The 14,602-nt window shown below is 43.4% G+C and overlaps 1 protein-coding gene across 1 annotated transcript in view; it reads right to left on the bottom strand.

Moving 5' to 3' along the window:
• The window catches only part of PLCB1 (phospholipase C beta 1), a 679,751-nt gene extending 674,588 nt beyond the window's left edge, over positions 1–5,163 (bottom strand). Inside the window, exon 1 of the mRNA XM_039224551.1 lies at positions 5,065–5,163. Coding sequence (XP_039080482.1) covers positions 5,065–5,163 — 99 coding nt within the window. The remainder of the gene's footprint in view (positions 1–5,064) is intronic.
• Between the last annotated feature and the right edge of the window lie 9,439 nt (positions 5,164–14,602).

Here is a 14,602-nt window from a genome sequence, read left to right as displayed (position 1 = left end):
ATGTGCAATATACTAGCATGTTTATTATATTGTTATTACTTATGATGACTACCTGTTTTAACTGCGGAGGTTTTGTTTGGGAGCAGGACAATGGTGGAGAGGGAGAGGGTGCTACTTGGTTCAAATCCATGGGACATTAATGCAAATCCAAACTTTTGAGCTTCCTCAGCCTTCTTCTCAAACAACTTAGCCAGTTGAAATTACAACTTTTGAGCTAGATTATGCTTTTGAGACAGAAAGTGCAAAGATTAGTTTTATATATATTTATTTTAAATATATATATTTATTTATTTTAAATATGTATTTATTTTAAATATATATATTTATTTTAAATATATATATATATATATATATATATTCTTGCTACATTACAAGAGTTCTGCTTAACTGCTTCCTCCTTCCAGGCAGAATATATATATAAGGTATTTTTTATTAATTTAAGTGGAAATAAAACTTTTGGATACTTTGTAACCTGACTTCCTTAACAGAAAAGTTCTCCTGCTTTTTATATTGATTCACTTTCTCTGAAACACCAGAATTTTTCTTAAAAAGGTAAAAAACTGTTTTTTTTTCCAATTATAAAATATTAAAATCGAAGCACACAGTAAAGGGCATGAAAGGAAGGTACGGATCTTCCCACTTGTAGAATAAAGGAGTCATCTAACATATACTGGCCACTATGGAAAAATTCATGACCCTCTAACTATTGGGGGAAAAATAATTTTTAAAAACCGTGTTTTATTAAGGGTTCCTGTGTGTCAGGCACTATACAAAACAATGCATATGCCTTTGATCACTTAACCTTAACAGCTGTTCTGTGCAGCAGGAAATATTACCATCCTCACATTACAGATTAGGAAACTGAGGTGTTAAGTAACTTACAGTGAGATTGGAACTTGATGGGGAGAGTAGAGAAAAAGAAAGAACAAAAAATGAGACTCCTTCCATGTTCTAGAGGTTGTAGACAAAGAGACAAAGCTCTGGGAGCTTAAACAGAGACAAACCAGGGGCCAGGAAGGGGCGTGAGGGAGCCAACTTTATGGCTTTTATCCTTCCTCTTTTCCTCCACATACTTTCCAATACAGAGCAAAGCCAAACACCAAGAGAGAGAGGGCCCAGACTCATAGTCTCCCAAGCTCCCTACCTCAGATGCAGAAAGTACCCCCCCCCCCGCACTGTCCATCTCACCAGAACTCTCCCACAATGTCCACAGTCCTTTACACCCACCTCCACTGCAGGGGCTGATAACATACAAATGGAAAATAAAAGCAAGGATAAAGTTGCATCCTTTGATATCACTGGTAAAACAGATAACTACGATAGGTCAGTCTCCAACTACTGGAGGACAAGGTTTGGCCTTGATGTTCTGACTGTACACGCTATTACTAGCTATTCAAACGCTGAAATAATTCTATATGCTCCACAGACCCTGGGGACTTGGCAGCCCTTCTCGTGATCAGGCAAAATAAAGGCCAACGGTCCTGGTGCAATATGGTATGCTCCAGGACCCTGCCTCACCTACATTGCCCACGACGGTCTGTTGTGATTGGTTAGTGCCTATGTCAAGCTCTTGACTACCATTCTTAAAGCAGCCACAGCCAGGATGTTGGCAGGTAGCCAACAGATTATGCAGGGCACTTAACCCTCTAGGTGACATCTTCCATTCCATATGGTGGTCAGAAAAACAGGATAAGTGATTATGGTGTTTTAACCACTCACAACAAGAGATAATCTCTCCTCAATTTTAAACAGCCCCATAGGCATCATTTCAAATGTATTATTATGCTTTCTAACAGGCTATTGAGAATCTATTTTATGAGTTTGCCCATCCTTCTTCTTAAAAACCAGCTTTTAAGTGAGATCCAATATTTGAGAGATTTTAAATTTATTTCCAGCATTTAATTGTCCTTTAAACAAATTGATGGAGATGCCCCCCTGGGGCAGGAGGCAGAGGGTATTTCCCAAAGTCAAAGCCAAAAGGGAAAACACAACCCCTCCTCAAAGACAGACACGTCAGCCTCTCAAAAATCTTCTCTCTTCCCTTCCCCTTCTATTAATCCCACTAGAACCAGGTGACAACGTTGAAAAATTTTCACTGCATATAAGAAATTCAAACAGCACGTATGAATGCAAGTTAAGCCAGCCTAGACACCAGAGACACTTTGTAAAATATGCCGTAAGATCTAAAAAGATTGCCCATGATTTTGTCAATGAGGTCTTTCTGCTTCTTAGATAGAAAAGTACCAGTTGGATGAATTTCTCAACATGCAAACAGAGAGATCAAATTAAAATCACAAACGTCCAATCATGTCCACAGGCTGACAAGACCAAGGTAGCTATCTACCATACTTTTTAAGTTACTTCACACATCTTATCTCAGTGATTTCAAAGTGTGGTTCCCCAGATCAGTGGCCACAGCAACACTCCGAGAAATGTATTCTCAGGCTCTACCTCAGACCTTCTGAATTGGAAACGGAGGGTGAGACCAAGCAATATAAGTGTTGCCAAGATGTTTCTGACACACGCTCAAGTGTGAGAAGCACTGCTTTATCCTACTGGCTACTCCCAACTATCATAGGTGAAGCAGGTAAAAAAAAAAAAAAAATGTGGCGTTCTCATAGTCTTGCACAAGAGGTAACAAAGATTCAGAAAGGTTAAGTGATTAACCTAAAGTTAAACAACTGCCTGGCAAGAGAACCAGCAGGTAAACTCAAGCCTTTAGATTGAAGATCTAGTTGTCTGTGTCTTCAGCACACAGCATCAGAAGAATGCAATATAATTAGCCAGATCAGCTAAACTGGCTTGATTTTGGAAGGACAAATATGAACTGGGAAGAGCAGAAGGGTGATGCTTGAGGAGATACGGGTGACCTAAGAAAGTCTGCCCCCTTCCCAGTCCACGGATCACCGTGGAGACAGAGAGCCAAGAAACTCGCAGGAGAGTTCACCACATTCCAGGTAAGCGACGCTTGGTGCAGTCTGGGTTCCTTCCTATAGAAGAACTGAGATTCCACAGGCCCTCCCTTCAGTGTCTGCACTGAAGTTAGGCTTCCCAAGAAATTCACTGTTGTGGTGCTCAGGGAGACTGCTTCTCGCCTTCTTCAGGTGGTGTCTGACTGGTGGCCTCTCCATTACTCTCACTGCATCACTTCTAACCCCTAAGTCACTGGTGTTCTTGATAATTTTCTGTCTCCTCCACCTAGCAGGTAAGGCCTGTAACAACAGAGATTCTGTCTACATTCATCACCACCCCAGGATCTAGTGTAGGGTCTGGCATGAGCAGGTAAGGAGGAAATACACACGCCATAAATACACACAATAAAAACCATCTACTGGGATGTTCAAAACTTGTTCCACAGGAGATCTCCATTTTCAAAGCTATGTTGGCTATTTCCTTCCAAATAATATATTCTGGAGCACCGTTTAAAAGTATCACTGTGAATAAATCCAGAGTTTATGCTGGAATACCCTGTTTTATTCTGTAAAGTCTTTCTCCCTTCTGCCCTTTACTCTCATCACCTCAGCTCTCTCTTCGAGACCTCAAGATGGGCAAGACGGTTATTTGTGGCTGAACTGCATTATCTTTGGTTGTTGTTGTTGTAACAAAGCGGTTCATCTGTGTCCGAATTTATTGTGTAGATTCTATTCCATTTACAAAAACATCCGGTCATTACACTGGGACAGAAGAAGAAAAGTGTAAGTCTTCAGTAAAAGGATGTATGTTTCTATCTTTGCCTACAGCATCTAATAATTGCCATTAGCTTTCAAGGAAGCTATGGCTCATACTCCCGAGTTCCGTTTGCACTTCCAATTGGACAAAATATAGACACAGACTCACTCAGCTAAGTAATTGGATTCGGTACCTGGAATATTTAAATTGTTTTTCAGACACTGGAAAATGGCTTAAGAAGATTAAAGAAAAATACCCTGGAGGATAACAGGCTATAATTTACTAGGTAGAAAATCTTTTCAGCAAGATGAACACCTTATTCTCCTATCATTCCTCCTGGTTAAGAGACGACTTCGTCGTTTGGACCTAAATTTCCTTAGATCCTGGCAGCTCAGCTTTATCCCGGTGGGTTGTTCTTGTCAAACCTTTTGAATTACACCCAGGACATATAAATTGATACGATAATGTCCTTGTCCTCCCTCTGAAGAGTCCCATGTTTTCAGCAAGATTATTAATTTCAGTGTTTGAATATAACGGGTGGGGGCGCGGGGGTCACCTGGAATCCTAGGTCCAGGGCTCTTGTGAAACACTGGAGATCCAGGTCTGGGCTAAGCTCTGCCCCACTTGGCAAAAGATGTAATAAATTGTGGGGAATGCCTTGCCGGTTCTGTTTCAAGCTGAAGACTCCAGCCAGCTCAGTTCTCAACAACTAGCCCTCCCCATTTGCCCGCAGGCCGGCTGAGCACTCCTGGACCCCTCAGTGTCCCCCACTTTTGCCTTCTAGTCCTCCTCAGGAGTGTCCTCCCTGGCCCTTCTCAAGGCCCCTCACTCTGGAGCCAGGCGCTGAAGTTTGGCATCAGCGACCACCTGTCGGCTGGACCGCTGTCTCCTCTGCCGCGTGGGCTCCCATAAAAGCGCCAAGAGGGTTAGCAGTCACCGAACAGGTTCGTTCTTTGGGGTTGTTCCTTCTTGAAAGGGGGCAAAAGAGGTAATACGGGGTGCGTCTGCGTGTGGAGAGGGGTGCGCCTGGTCACACCCCAGCGCTCTCCAGCTGGTCCCAAGTTCACACTTTGCAAACTCTCAGGACCGTTGCCTGGCAAACCCTGCCCCTCCTGCTCCGCAGGCCCCCAAGACTGAAGACCCTCAGGGGGCGCCTGCCAGACCCGGCAAGGCTGGCAAATCCTGGACCGGGAGACACAGGAGCGCGCGCGAAGCCGCTGCTCTCGGCCAGCCGCCTCGGCAGCTGCCACCCTGCGCGCCCCGAGGCCGCCCCGGCCGGTCCTGTGCGCCCATTGCATAACGCGCCCCTCGCCCCACCCCCACGCCGCCTGCCCCGCGCCCTGCCCGGAGCCCTGCGCCCCCACCGGCGTCCCCAGCCTGCCGCCCCCGACTTACATCATCCCACTTGACGAATTTGGTGCCCTTCTTGAGGCTGTCGGACACGCACACCGGCTTGAGTTGCAAAGCGTGCACTCCGGGCTGAGCCCCGGCCATCTGGGCTCATCGGGGCTCGGGGCGGCCCGGGCGAGCGCGGCAGGGACCCGGCGCTGGGCGCGGGCTTCTTTCTCGGCTCCCGAGGCGCTTGACTCCGCTCCCCCGCCGGCCTCCCCCGGCCTCCCGGCCTCCGCACCTCCTCCGGCGCGGCTCAGCAGGCGGGGCGCGCGGGGGCCAGGCGCCCGGCCATGCCCCGGGCGGGACGCGGGGTCGGGCGCCCGCGGTGGCTGCGGAGCCTCGGAGGGCACAGGGAAGCCGAGCAGGGCGGCCGAGGCTGCCAGCCGCCGCTGGGTACTGCTCCTCCGCCGCCGCCGCCTCGAAGCGCACCATTCAGCACATCCTCTATACACAGAGGGAGAGCGCGAGTGACACACGCTCCGCGCGCCCCCCCTCCCCGCTCCTTCCCCTCCTCTCTCCTCCTCCCGCCCAGCTTCCCCGCCACCCTCGCTGGCTCGGTCCCTCCTTCCCCCGGCGGCTTCCAGCCCAACTTTGCGCGCTGGGTCAGGCGCCGGGAAGCGGGGACGCAGCGGCACCTCCCGGCTCCCGGGCCCCACTGCAGCCAACGCCTGCGCCGCCCGCGCGCCCTCTGAGCATGCCCCATGCCGGGGTTGCAGGGGTGCCCGGGGTGCCCGGGGTGCCCGAGAGCCGCGCGTCCCCTAGGGCTTTCCACCCACTTGGGCGGGAGCCTGGAGTGCCTTCCGATCCAAATTGGGTGGGGAAAGGGAGCGGTCGGGAGGGATCCGGGAGGCAGCCCCTAGCGGGAGCTCTCTAGCGACGGCCACAACCCAGCTCTTTGCAAAGACAATTATTATTTATTAGTAGATAAGAGAGCAGTTGAGAGGCTCGGCATGAGTGCTCTTTGGGGAAACCTTGCGGCGCCTGAGTTTGCAGCGTCCTGGCCTTGGAAGCGGCGGCGGGGGCGCTACGGTTAAGTTGTGCTTATGGAAAAGAAAGCCCATCCGGAGAGAAACAATGGTTTTGTTTCTCACGGAGACAGAAAGCTCCCTCTCCTCTCCTGAGACAGAAGGCTCCCTCTCCTCTCCTCGTGGTGTGTTTGTGTGTGTGTGAAAGAGAGAGACAGACAGACAGACAGACAGACACAGGGAGAGAGAGGAGAGACAATGGAAATAGTCTCGGATAGTCACGGATAATAGACCCGTGACATAGGTCTAAGAATGTTTGCCTTCACTCATTCAGCAAACATTTCTCATTTCGTAAAAGAGGAGGGGGGGGGTACCCCCACCAGAATGGGTAAAAATTAAGATTGATAATACCATTGTTTGATACAGAGCAACTGGAACTCCCATCCATTGCTGGAGAGAGTATACAATGGTAAAGCCATTTTGCAGCAGTTTCTTATAAAAAATTAAACATTTACTTATCATAAAACTCAGGACCTTCCCAAGAGAAATGAAAACGTGCTCACATAGACTTTTGTTAACAGTGTTCATGGCTTCCTTCATAATAGCCCGTACTGGAAGCTGCATATGTCAATCAACAGGTTAGTAGGTAAATAAATGGTCGTATGCCCAAACAATGGAATACTATTCAGCAATGAAAAGGACTGGGCATGCCCCATAAGGATGAATGATACAAGCTTTAAAAACCTACTGACAGAAACTGGATGTTCTGCTGCATGATTCTATTCGAGGAATTCTGGACTAGGCAAACTAGCCGATATTGATGGAAAGCAGGTCATCATTTGCCTGTGAACAGGAATAAACAGGGATTGACAGGGAAGAGGACCTCTTGGGGGTGTTGAACAAAGAAAGAATGAGAGAACATTCTTTTCTCTTAAACATTTGTCCTCACTGTCCTCGACCCCTATGGCTTTCCCAGGCCCAGTGTTTATAAACTAAATCAAAACATTAGCAAAAATGCAGTGGGGAAATTTGCTTATTAAATAGTTCAGTGAACTCAAAAAATACGTATTGATCACCAGCTATATATCAGGCACTATAATAATTACCATGGATAACCTGGTGATTATCCAGGAGTCAGGTCTTGCTCTTGGGGGGGGGGGGGGCACTTGCCTTGTCCTTGGAAGCCACTCTATAAAGACTGACTTGTTTCATATGGTCACACATCCCTAAACTAAAACCTGAGCATCCTCTTCATAGCCCTTCTATCTAATCCAGAAGCCCTGCTTGCCAGTAGCCTTTCGGAAGGCACGAGTCACATTCTCACAAGACTGCAACAAGAGTCTGCTTCTAGGGTTTCTGGCCGTCACAATTATCCTTGCAATGGATCCCAACAGACTGGTTCTTTTCTCTTTCCTAGTCTCTCTTTTTCTTTTCTCTCTTTTCTTTCCCCTTGCAATCTCTCCATTGTCTACTGGATGGATTATTCATCAAATAGATTTTACCCACCAAAGTGGTTTAGGAGGGCAAGACAGGTGAGATGAGAGGTGTGCCCCTCCCAACAAAGAGGAATTTGGAGGATTAGAGATGGGCTCCAGTCAAATGAGAAAGTAGACAGAGCTTCTTTGTGGTGTCTTCATCGTTCTCTTTTCCTTGCCCCTTTGTGTATCCGCACATTTTGCCATGTGACCTTGCCGTTTTCAACTAGATGCCTGTGATTTGTCCACCCCATTGATGTTAGACTGTAAGACTTGCTTTGGCCAATGGTATGTTAGGGGAGCTGATAGGAACAAAAGCTTGAAATATGCCTGTGAGCTTGGGTTTGCCGTCTTGGGTCTCTTGTCATTGTCATGAGAGTAACATCTTGGGGACCCATAAGGGGGCAGACCAAGGCCTAATCTCCAGCTTTGAGGAAGATCCAACAGAACTCATCTTAGATTTTTGCCAGAAGCCAGCCAACCTGAAGACTTCTGAACATAACAATAGACGTTCATTGTTGAATCTTACTGAGCCAGAGGGTTATTTTTTTACATACCAGTATGGTAGCAAAATGGTGGAGTCATTCATCTGGTATTCTGGTTTCTTCCCAGCTGTTGATGTGAATGTGAATATAATAAGGAGAAAAAGTTGTAGAATTCTGAACAGTGTGTGTCTTCAAGACAAACATAGTCTCCCAGAGCTCCCTCTGCCAGCAAGAGGATGCTGTTTGAGCCTGGAGGGCTGTGGGATAAATCCTTTCAACAGGTAGGATGAGACTTGAGACAGGTTGGTTCAACGCCCGCATTTTCCACACCTCTGGGAAAGGATACAAAGCAGAAATACTTTTAAAGTGTGGGGGGTGTTGCCATGCAAAGGGACCTGTAAGGACATCCAACATTGTGTGAGCCAGGCCTATGACCCATTAAGGTCAGCCTTCTGTTCTGCTTTTAAAACAATAGAAAGTTCTGGGTTGGTTTTGTTTGTTTGTTTGTTTGTTTTGTAAGAGCACAAAATTGCTCTCCAGAGGCAAACCATGAGAGACTCTTGAATGCTGACAAAAACTGAGGACTGATGGATGTGGGGGGGAGGGGGGGATGGGCATGGAGGAGGACACTTGTGGGGATGAGCACTGAGTGTTATGTGGAAACTAATTTGACAATAAACTATTTGTAAAAAAAAAAAAAAATTGCTCTCCAGAATATTAGCCTCAGGGAGTTGGCAAAACTAACCTTTTCTCAGTACTCACTATAGGCCAGAGCACTAAGCCAAGCACTTCCCAGGCACTCAATAACATAACACTCACTATTCAATTGTACCCTCTTGGGGCGCCTGGGTGGCTCAGTCGGTTAAGTGTCTGACTTCAGCTCAGGTCATGATCTCACGGTTTGTGGGTTCAAGCCCCGCATGAGGCTCTGTGCTGACAGCTCAGAGCCTGGAGCCTGCTTCTGATTCTGTGTCTCCCTCTCTCTCTGCCCCTCCCTTGCTCATGCTGTCTCTCTCTCTCTCAGAAATAAATAAAACATTAAAAAATTTTAAAAAAATAGTACCCTCCCACCTGCTTTTTTTTTTTTTTGTAAGCAAACACTGACTTGATTCAGATGCTTAAGGAAGGTGGCTTCTCCCTCCTCCTAGGGAATGAATTATTATGGGTCTATTGGTCTACACAAGTTATAGAATCCTTTTCTCCTTTGTCCTTGATTGGTTTAGGAGGTAGTTGAGAGACCCAAATCTGTCTGATGAATTAAAAATGTTAGGGGTGCCTGGCTGGCTCAGTTGGCTAAGCGTCCAACTTCGGTTCAGGTCATGATCTCGCAGTTTGTGAGTTCAAGCCTCACCTTGGGCTCTGTGCTGACAGCTCAGAGCCTAAAGCCTGCTCCAAATTCTGTGTCTCCCTCTCTCTCTCTTCCCCTCCCTCACTTGTGCTCTCTGTGTCTCTCAAAAATAAATACATGTTAAAAAGATTTAAATGTTTTTTAAATATTAAGGAAACATTTCTCTTCCCCAACCCTCTATCTTGCAGTGTATTACTGTGTAAAGAAAATAGCCAAACAGAAATATGAAAAGATCCTTGGTTCTTCATGAGACTATTAACCTTTTGAACCATTTCTAGACTTCCTGATAAGCGAGGTAATAAGTATCTTTACTGCTTAAGCTATACTGTTACTCTCAACTGATCTGGTGGAAAATATTACTATCCCCCATTTTACTAATTATAAAATTGAGACTTGGAGAGTTGAATTAACCTGCTCAAGGTCACACAACTTAGAAGTGAGACTGAGACCAAAGAATACTGACTTTAGAAACTGACTCTAAACTACCATGCTAGTCTCTTCTAGAGCCTACAATTCAGTCCTGAGAGCTTTCTCCCTGTGTTTAGCCACAATATGATATAAATATTCCCAATTCCCCTAGGAAACTGTGGTGTGTAGCCCAGTCTTTTATCAGTTCATAATTCACTTAAGGCCTGCCATAGTGGGAAGAACAGGTATTTTAATTTGAAAACACATACTTTCTGGCAGTCAGTCCTACTAATGGCTAGCTGTGTGACATTAGGAAAGTCTCTTACCCATCTGACATCCAATAGCCTAAGATGTCAATGAGCCACTACTGATAATGGAAACTTATTATGTACCAGGCACTGTTCTAAGGGCTTTATACTTTTAATGCATTAATCTTCACAAGAACCCCATGAACTGGGCTACTATTATTATCTCCATTTTATAATGGAGGGAACTGAGTCAGACAAGGGTTAAATGGTTGTCTAAGATTTTTCAGCTAGTAAGTTGGAAGAACCAGAATTCAAATCCAGATGATTTGGCCCTAGGGCCAGTACACTGAATCACCACACTATGCTATCATGAAGCCTTATTGTGAAAATCAAATGAAATCATGCATGTAAGCCTCTGTCACATAGTGCTAATCAGTGGTAGTTAATACATTTATAACTTTTCCCAAATTGTACTCTACTGCCTTTATGTTCCTTTGAATAACCTTTTATATGCAGTATTCAAAGATAACATCCTAATTCTGTGTTCTGTGATGTAGTCAACTTCTTTTTCCCTGCATGGATTCTATAAACTTTAATCATATCCATTTTTATCTCTAATTTTCTAGAATTCAACAATTCCTTTCCACTATGAACAAATGAGTTCTAATTGCATGTAACCATCAGATTCCTCTAACTCTACCTTTTTTGAAATAACAGAGAGGTATGAAGAAAAACTTTCCAGATCGAAGTCTATAATAACTACATCTGGGTTACATTAGATCGTCTTTGGCACATAAAACCCTCCATGTGTGCTGTGCTATACTCTTTCCATGCCAGGCTGCCTGGGATGAAGATGACCTCCAAGGTAACCTTGGGAGTCATGCGTTAAGGAAGGCAGAGGCTCTGTTAGCCTGGGTCTCTGGATGACTGCAAGATGAAGGTCACTCTGATCACCTGCCCAGTACAGTTATGTGAACAAAAAATACACTTTCAGAGTATGTAAGCTGAGACGTAAATATCATTAGTATCATTAGTATCATCTTTACATTTCACATCAATATAAAGTTTATATATCTTAGATGGTAAATAAGAACATGCATCGTGATGAAATTTGCCAAGTTTTGACTCAGTGAGATCTGTTATCAAGTTAAACACTGTGATAGGCAGAGACTCAAAAGAAGAAACTTAAAATTACCACTAGCACGTGGGGAAAAAAAAAACCTATACTTTTTCTTCCCTTGAGGCTCTTATTTGAACCCTTTCTTAATAGCACAATGCATTTTGTCTACATTCTATTGCACAAAAGTAAAAAGCTTTCAGATTGATTTAGTTATGTTATAAAAATGGTGGGATTTTTTTTCTTTTGGAAAAACAAGAAAAACGACCTGATGTTCACTTAAGCTCCATTTTATCCTCCATGTAAAGCAAAAGCTTTCACTGAAAGCTGGCTGATATCCTTAAACGCCATTTTGGGGAAAAAAAAAAAAGAATTTGGAAGTACAGCTCCAAAAATGTTTAAAGAGAGACACTCTGAGCAGAATCTGGCTATCATAGAAAATACAAGCGTTAGAGAGTGAGGACGGCAGGCAGAAGTAATGCCTCAGGACAAATAGGAAGCATTGAAGAGAGACCTCTTCACCTCACCCTACTTCCCTCCTACCATCTCCAGAGCCTCCGGAGTATCAAGATACAATCTTCAAGAAGTCAGTTTATCTTCCAGACATGTATCTGCACTGTTCTATAAAAATAAACGTCAGCACACCCGTAATCCTCTCTTACTTCAAATATAACCACCAGGCTTTGAGTCTCTAGTGATATCTCGACAGAATTTAAAGGAAATGTCTTTTAATTCTTGAGCTTTTGAACACAATTAATAGATTTACACTTTGAAAAAAAATCTTTTGGCCTATTGACTGGCGTGAGATAGTAATCCACTTCCTAATTAAAATAGAGTTAAGTTCTACAATTTTGTCCCTCTCCCTCTCCTATTCATATTATTATTCAAAACATACAAAGGCAGTGAGGGAAAGTTATTTTTCTAAAAGGCTCTTCAGTGAGGTCCAAGTTGCCCATTCTGTATCCATTCTCTTAGGACCCATTAGCTGTAGGGCTGCCTTGATTGGAAACCTCCAGAGTTTCTTCAGGAGAAATTTGATATTGGCCCCTTGGTGGAAGGGTGGGGAGAGGGATGCCAAGGACAGACCAAGAAAAGAGGCAGACTTCCAGATTGTAGGTGACAGGGTTAAAAAGCAAAAGAACTTATATAAGTCTTGTCCTGGTGGCAGCAAGACAAATAGATCTCTCTGCCTGTCCACTAGAACCTTCAAAGTTTACACAGAGGCCTTGCCTTGGTTCAGTCACATATATGGTCCAGGTGGTCTCAACACCACCTTACTCTCAACTTTGCATCCTTGAAAATGGCTCCCACTGTGGGAATGATTGGTAGAACATACATTCTGGAACAGGGAAAGGAGTGAGCAGATTCTGCTTGTCTGGGTCCAGCTCCCAAGCCAACCCATGATTACATCCTCTTGATGATCCCCTCCAACAGACTTCAATTTAATATAGAAGAGAAATGTCCTTTGTTCACTTTCCTTCCTTCCTTCCTGCTCCATGGAATGTTCACTTGATGGCTGAAGTACCAGCCATGTGTTGCCTTTGAGAATGGAATCCAAGAGCTAGACGATAGAACAGAAAGAAGTTGTTAGGTCTCCTAACCAACACATCACCCTGAATCATCTAGATTTTAAAGGAGAAAAAAGTTTCTATCCTTTTAAAACCCTTGTAATCTGGGAGTTTTCAGCCTAGGCAGCCATAACTAACCAATATAGAAGCAATCACCAAACACTCTGGTGGCTTCTAGTGCTATTGTTTTGCTCCACATAAGTCTCCAAATGCCTTTCAATGCTCTGTGCTAGCGAGTTAGAAAAAATATCTTTTGTTTTTTCCGTGTATTTCCTCAGGGTTTTTGTTCCTGAAGAAATTGCTGGTTCTCAGTCATTCCACCAATTCAAGATCAATACAGAAACACTGGTTTTCATAGAAAAGAGTTGTACTCAAAGTATTTGTGAGGGTAAGTAATGAGCAGCATAGTGATGCATTTTATTAAAAATAAGTCCCAATACTACTATAGCAGCTACATAATTAGAGATAGATGTCACCATGTAAGTCAAACTCTGATGATTTACAGAGACCATGAAATTTTGCTTTTTCTTACTTGAAAATCGTCTTTTACATTAATGTTGACATTATAATATTCTAGGGAATTGACAGAACATGGGTTTGACAATTTCATTCTTCATCTAACTAAATAGCATAACTCAATGGAAAGAAATATATTTGTTTCCTCCCAATTTTAAAAACTGAAATAAATAAATAAGCCCACATCATCATTAACCAGGCTTTGTAATTCCAAAATGAATCATATAGATAGAGAATAGTGTTGAGCTTGGATTTTGCATTCATAAAAAAGAGTGTAAGGTTAGCACTTCAAGGCAGATAAAAAACTGAATCAATTTATACATATATATGTTGGGTAAATATAGATATTTTATAAATATATATGTATTTTCCTACTGTATATTACCTCCACTGGTACATATTAAATATCAGACTCCCATATACAAATATGTACAAAGAGCAGAGAACAGCTAAGCCAAGCAACAGATGGCAGTGATTATGTTACAAATTAAAAAAGAAAAAGAAATTGGAAAATGGTTTACTTAGAATTGCAGGGGGAAAAATCAGTATGAAGAAGAGAAAATGCCCCTTTTCTTGACTGCAAATAGAAAAATGAAAATGCCTTGAAAACAAATTGTCACTTTTGTTTTGGGGAGTGGTTAAAAAAGAAAAATTAAGTTGAAAATAAATACAATGGAGAGAATCTGCCTCACCTCCAATAAATTACATCCTGGAACTTGAGCTCTGTTGTCACTGCATCTTCCAAAGAATGAAATAATGCAAGATTTTCAACCATCCTACATTCTAATTCTAATCAGGACAGTTAAGATACTAATGATCTTGCTTGTTAACTATTCAAATTAATTTATTAGAAAGAGTATCATCTTTAGTTGTATTGGCAGGGAAAAGCATACCTTTAAAGTGAAGATCAGGGAGTAAATATTTTAGGTCTTGCTGGTCATATTATCTCTGCCCCAACTATTCGACTCCACCGTTACAGACTAACAATAGCCATAGGAAGTATGTGAATGAAGAGTGTGTCTGTATTCCAGTGAAACTTTATTTATAAAAACAAGCAGCAGCCTGGATTTGGCCCATAGGCTGTAGTTTGCAAACTTCTGTTCTATAGGAAGAAATAAGCTCAAAATTCTTGAAACTCTCTTTCAAAGTGACTGAGCATGTATTGCCTCATAAATGTATCATTTCTTTATTTCTCTGTGGCATGGAATGCATAGCTTTAATTCTACGAGTATACTATAAACAAGTAAAGTACAAGATACAACAGATTTGAAGAGAGATACGCTTTGCATATGAAATCAAGCAACTGTCTGACTTGGTGAATGTAAGTGAAAACAAATTTTGGCCCACAATAACCCAGTAGCAGCAAAAACAACCTGGCAACAGCCAAATCTACAGTAAAGAAACACCTAAG

This window comes from Hyaena hyaena, unplaced genomic scaffold (assembly GCF_003009895.1).
Source record: "Hyaena hyaena isolate Hyena2069 unplaced genomic scaffold, ASM300989v1 scaffold_16, whole genome shotgun sequence".
In the NCBI taxonomy this organism is placed as follows: Eukaryota; Metazoa; Chordata; class Mammalia; order Carnivora; family Hyaenidae; genus Hyaena; species Hyaena hyaena.
The sequence above is the reverse complement of the archived record's forward strand: the minus strand, read 5'-3'. Positions and strand labels throughout refer to the sequence as shown.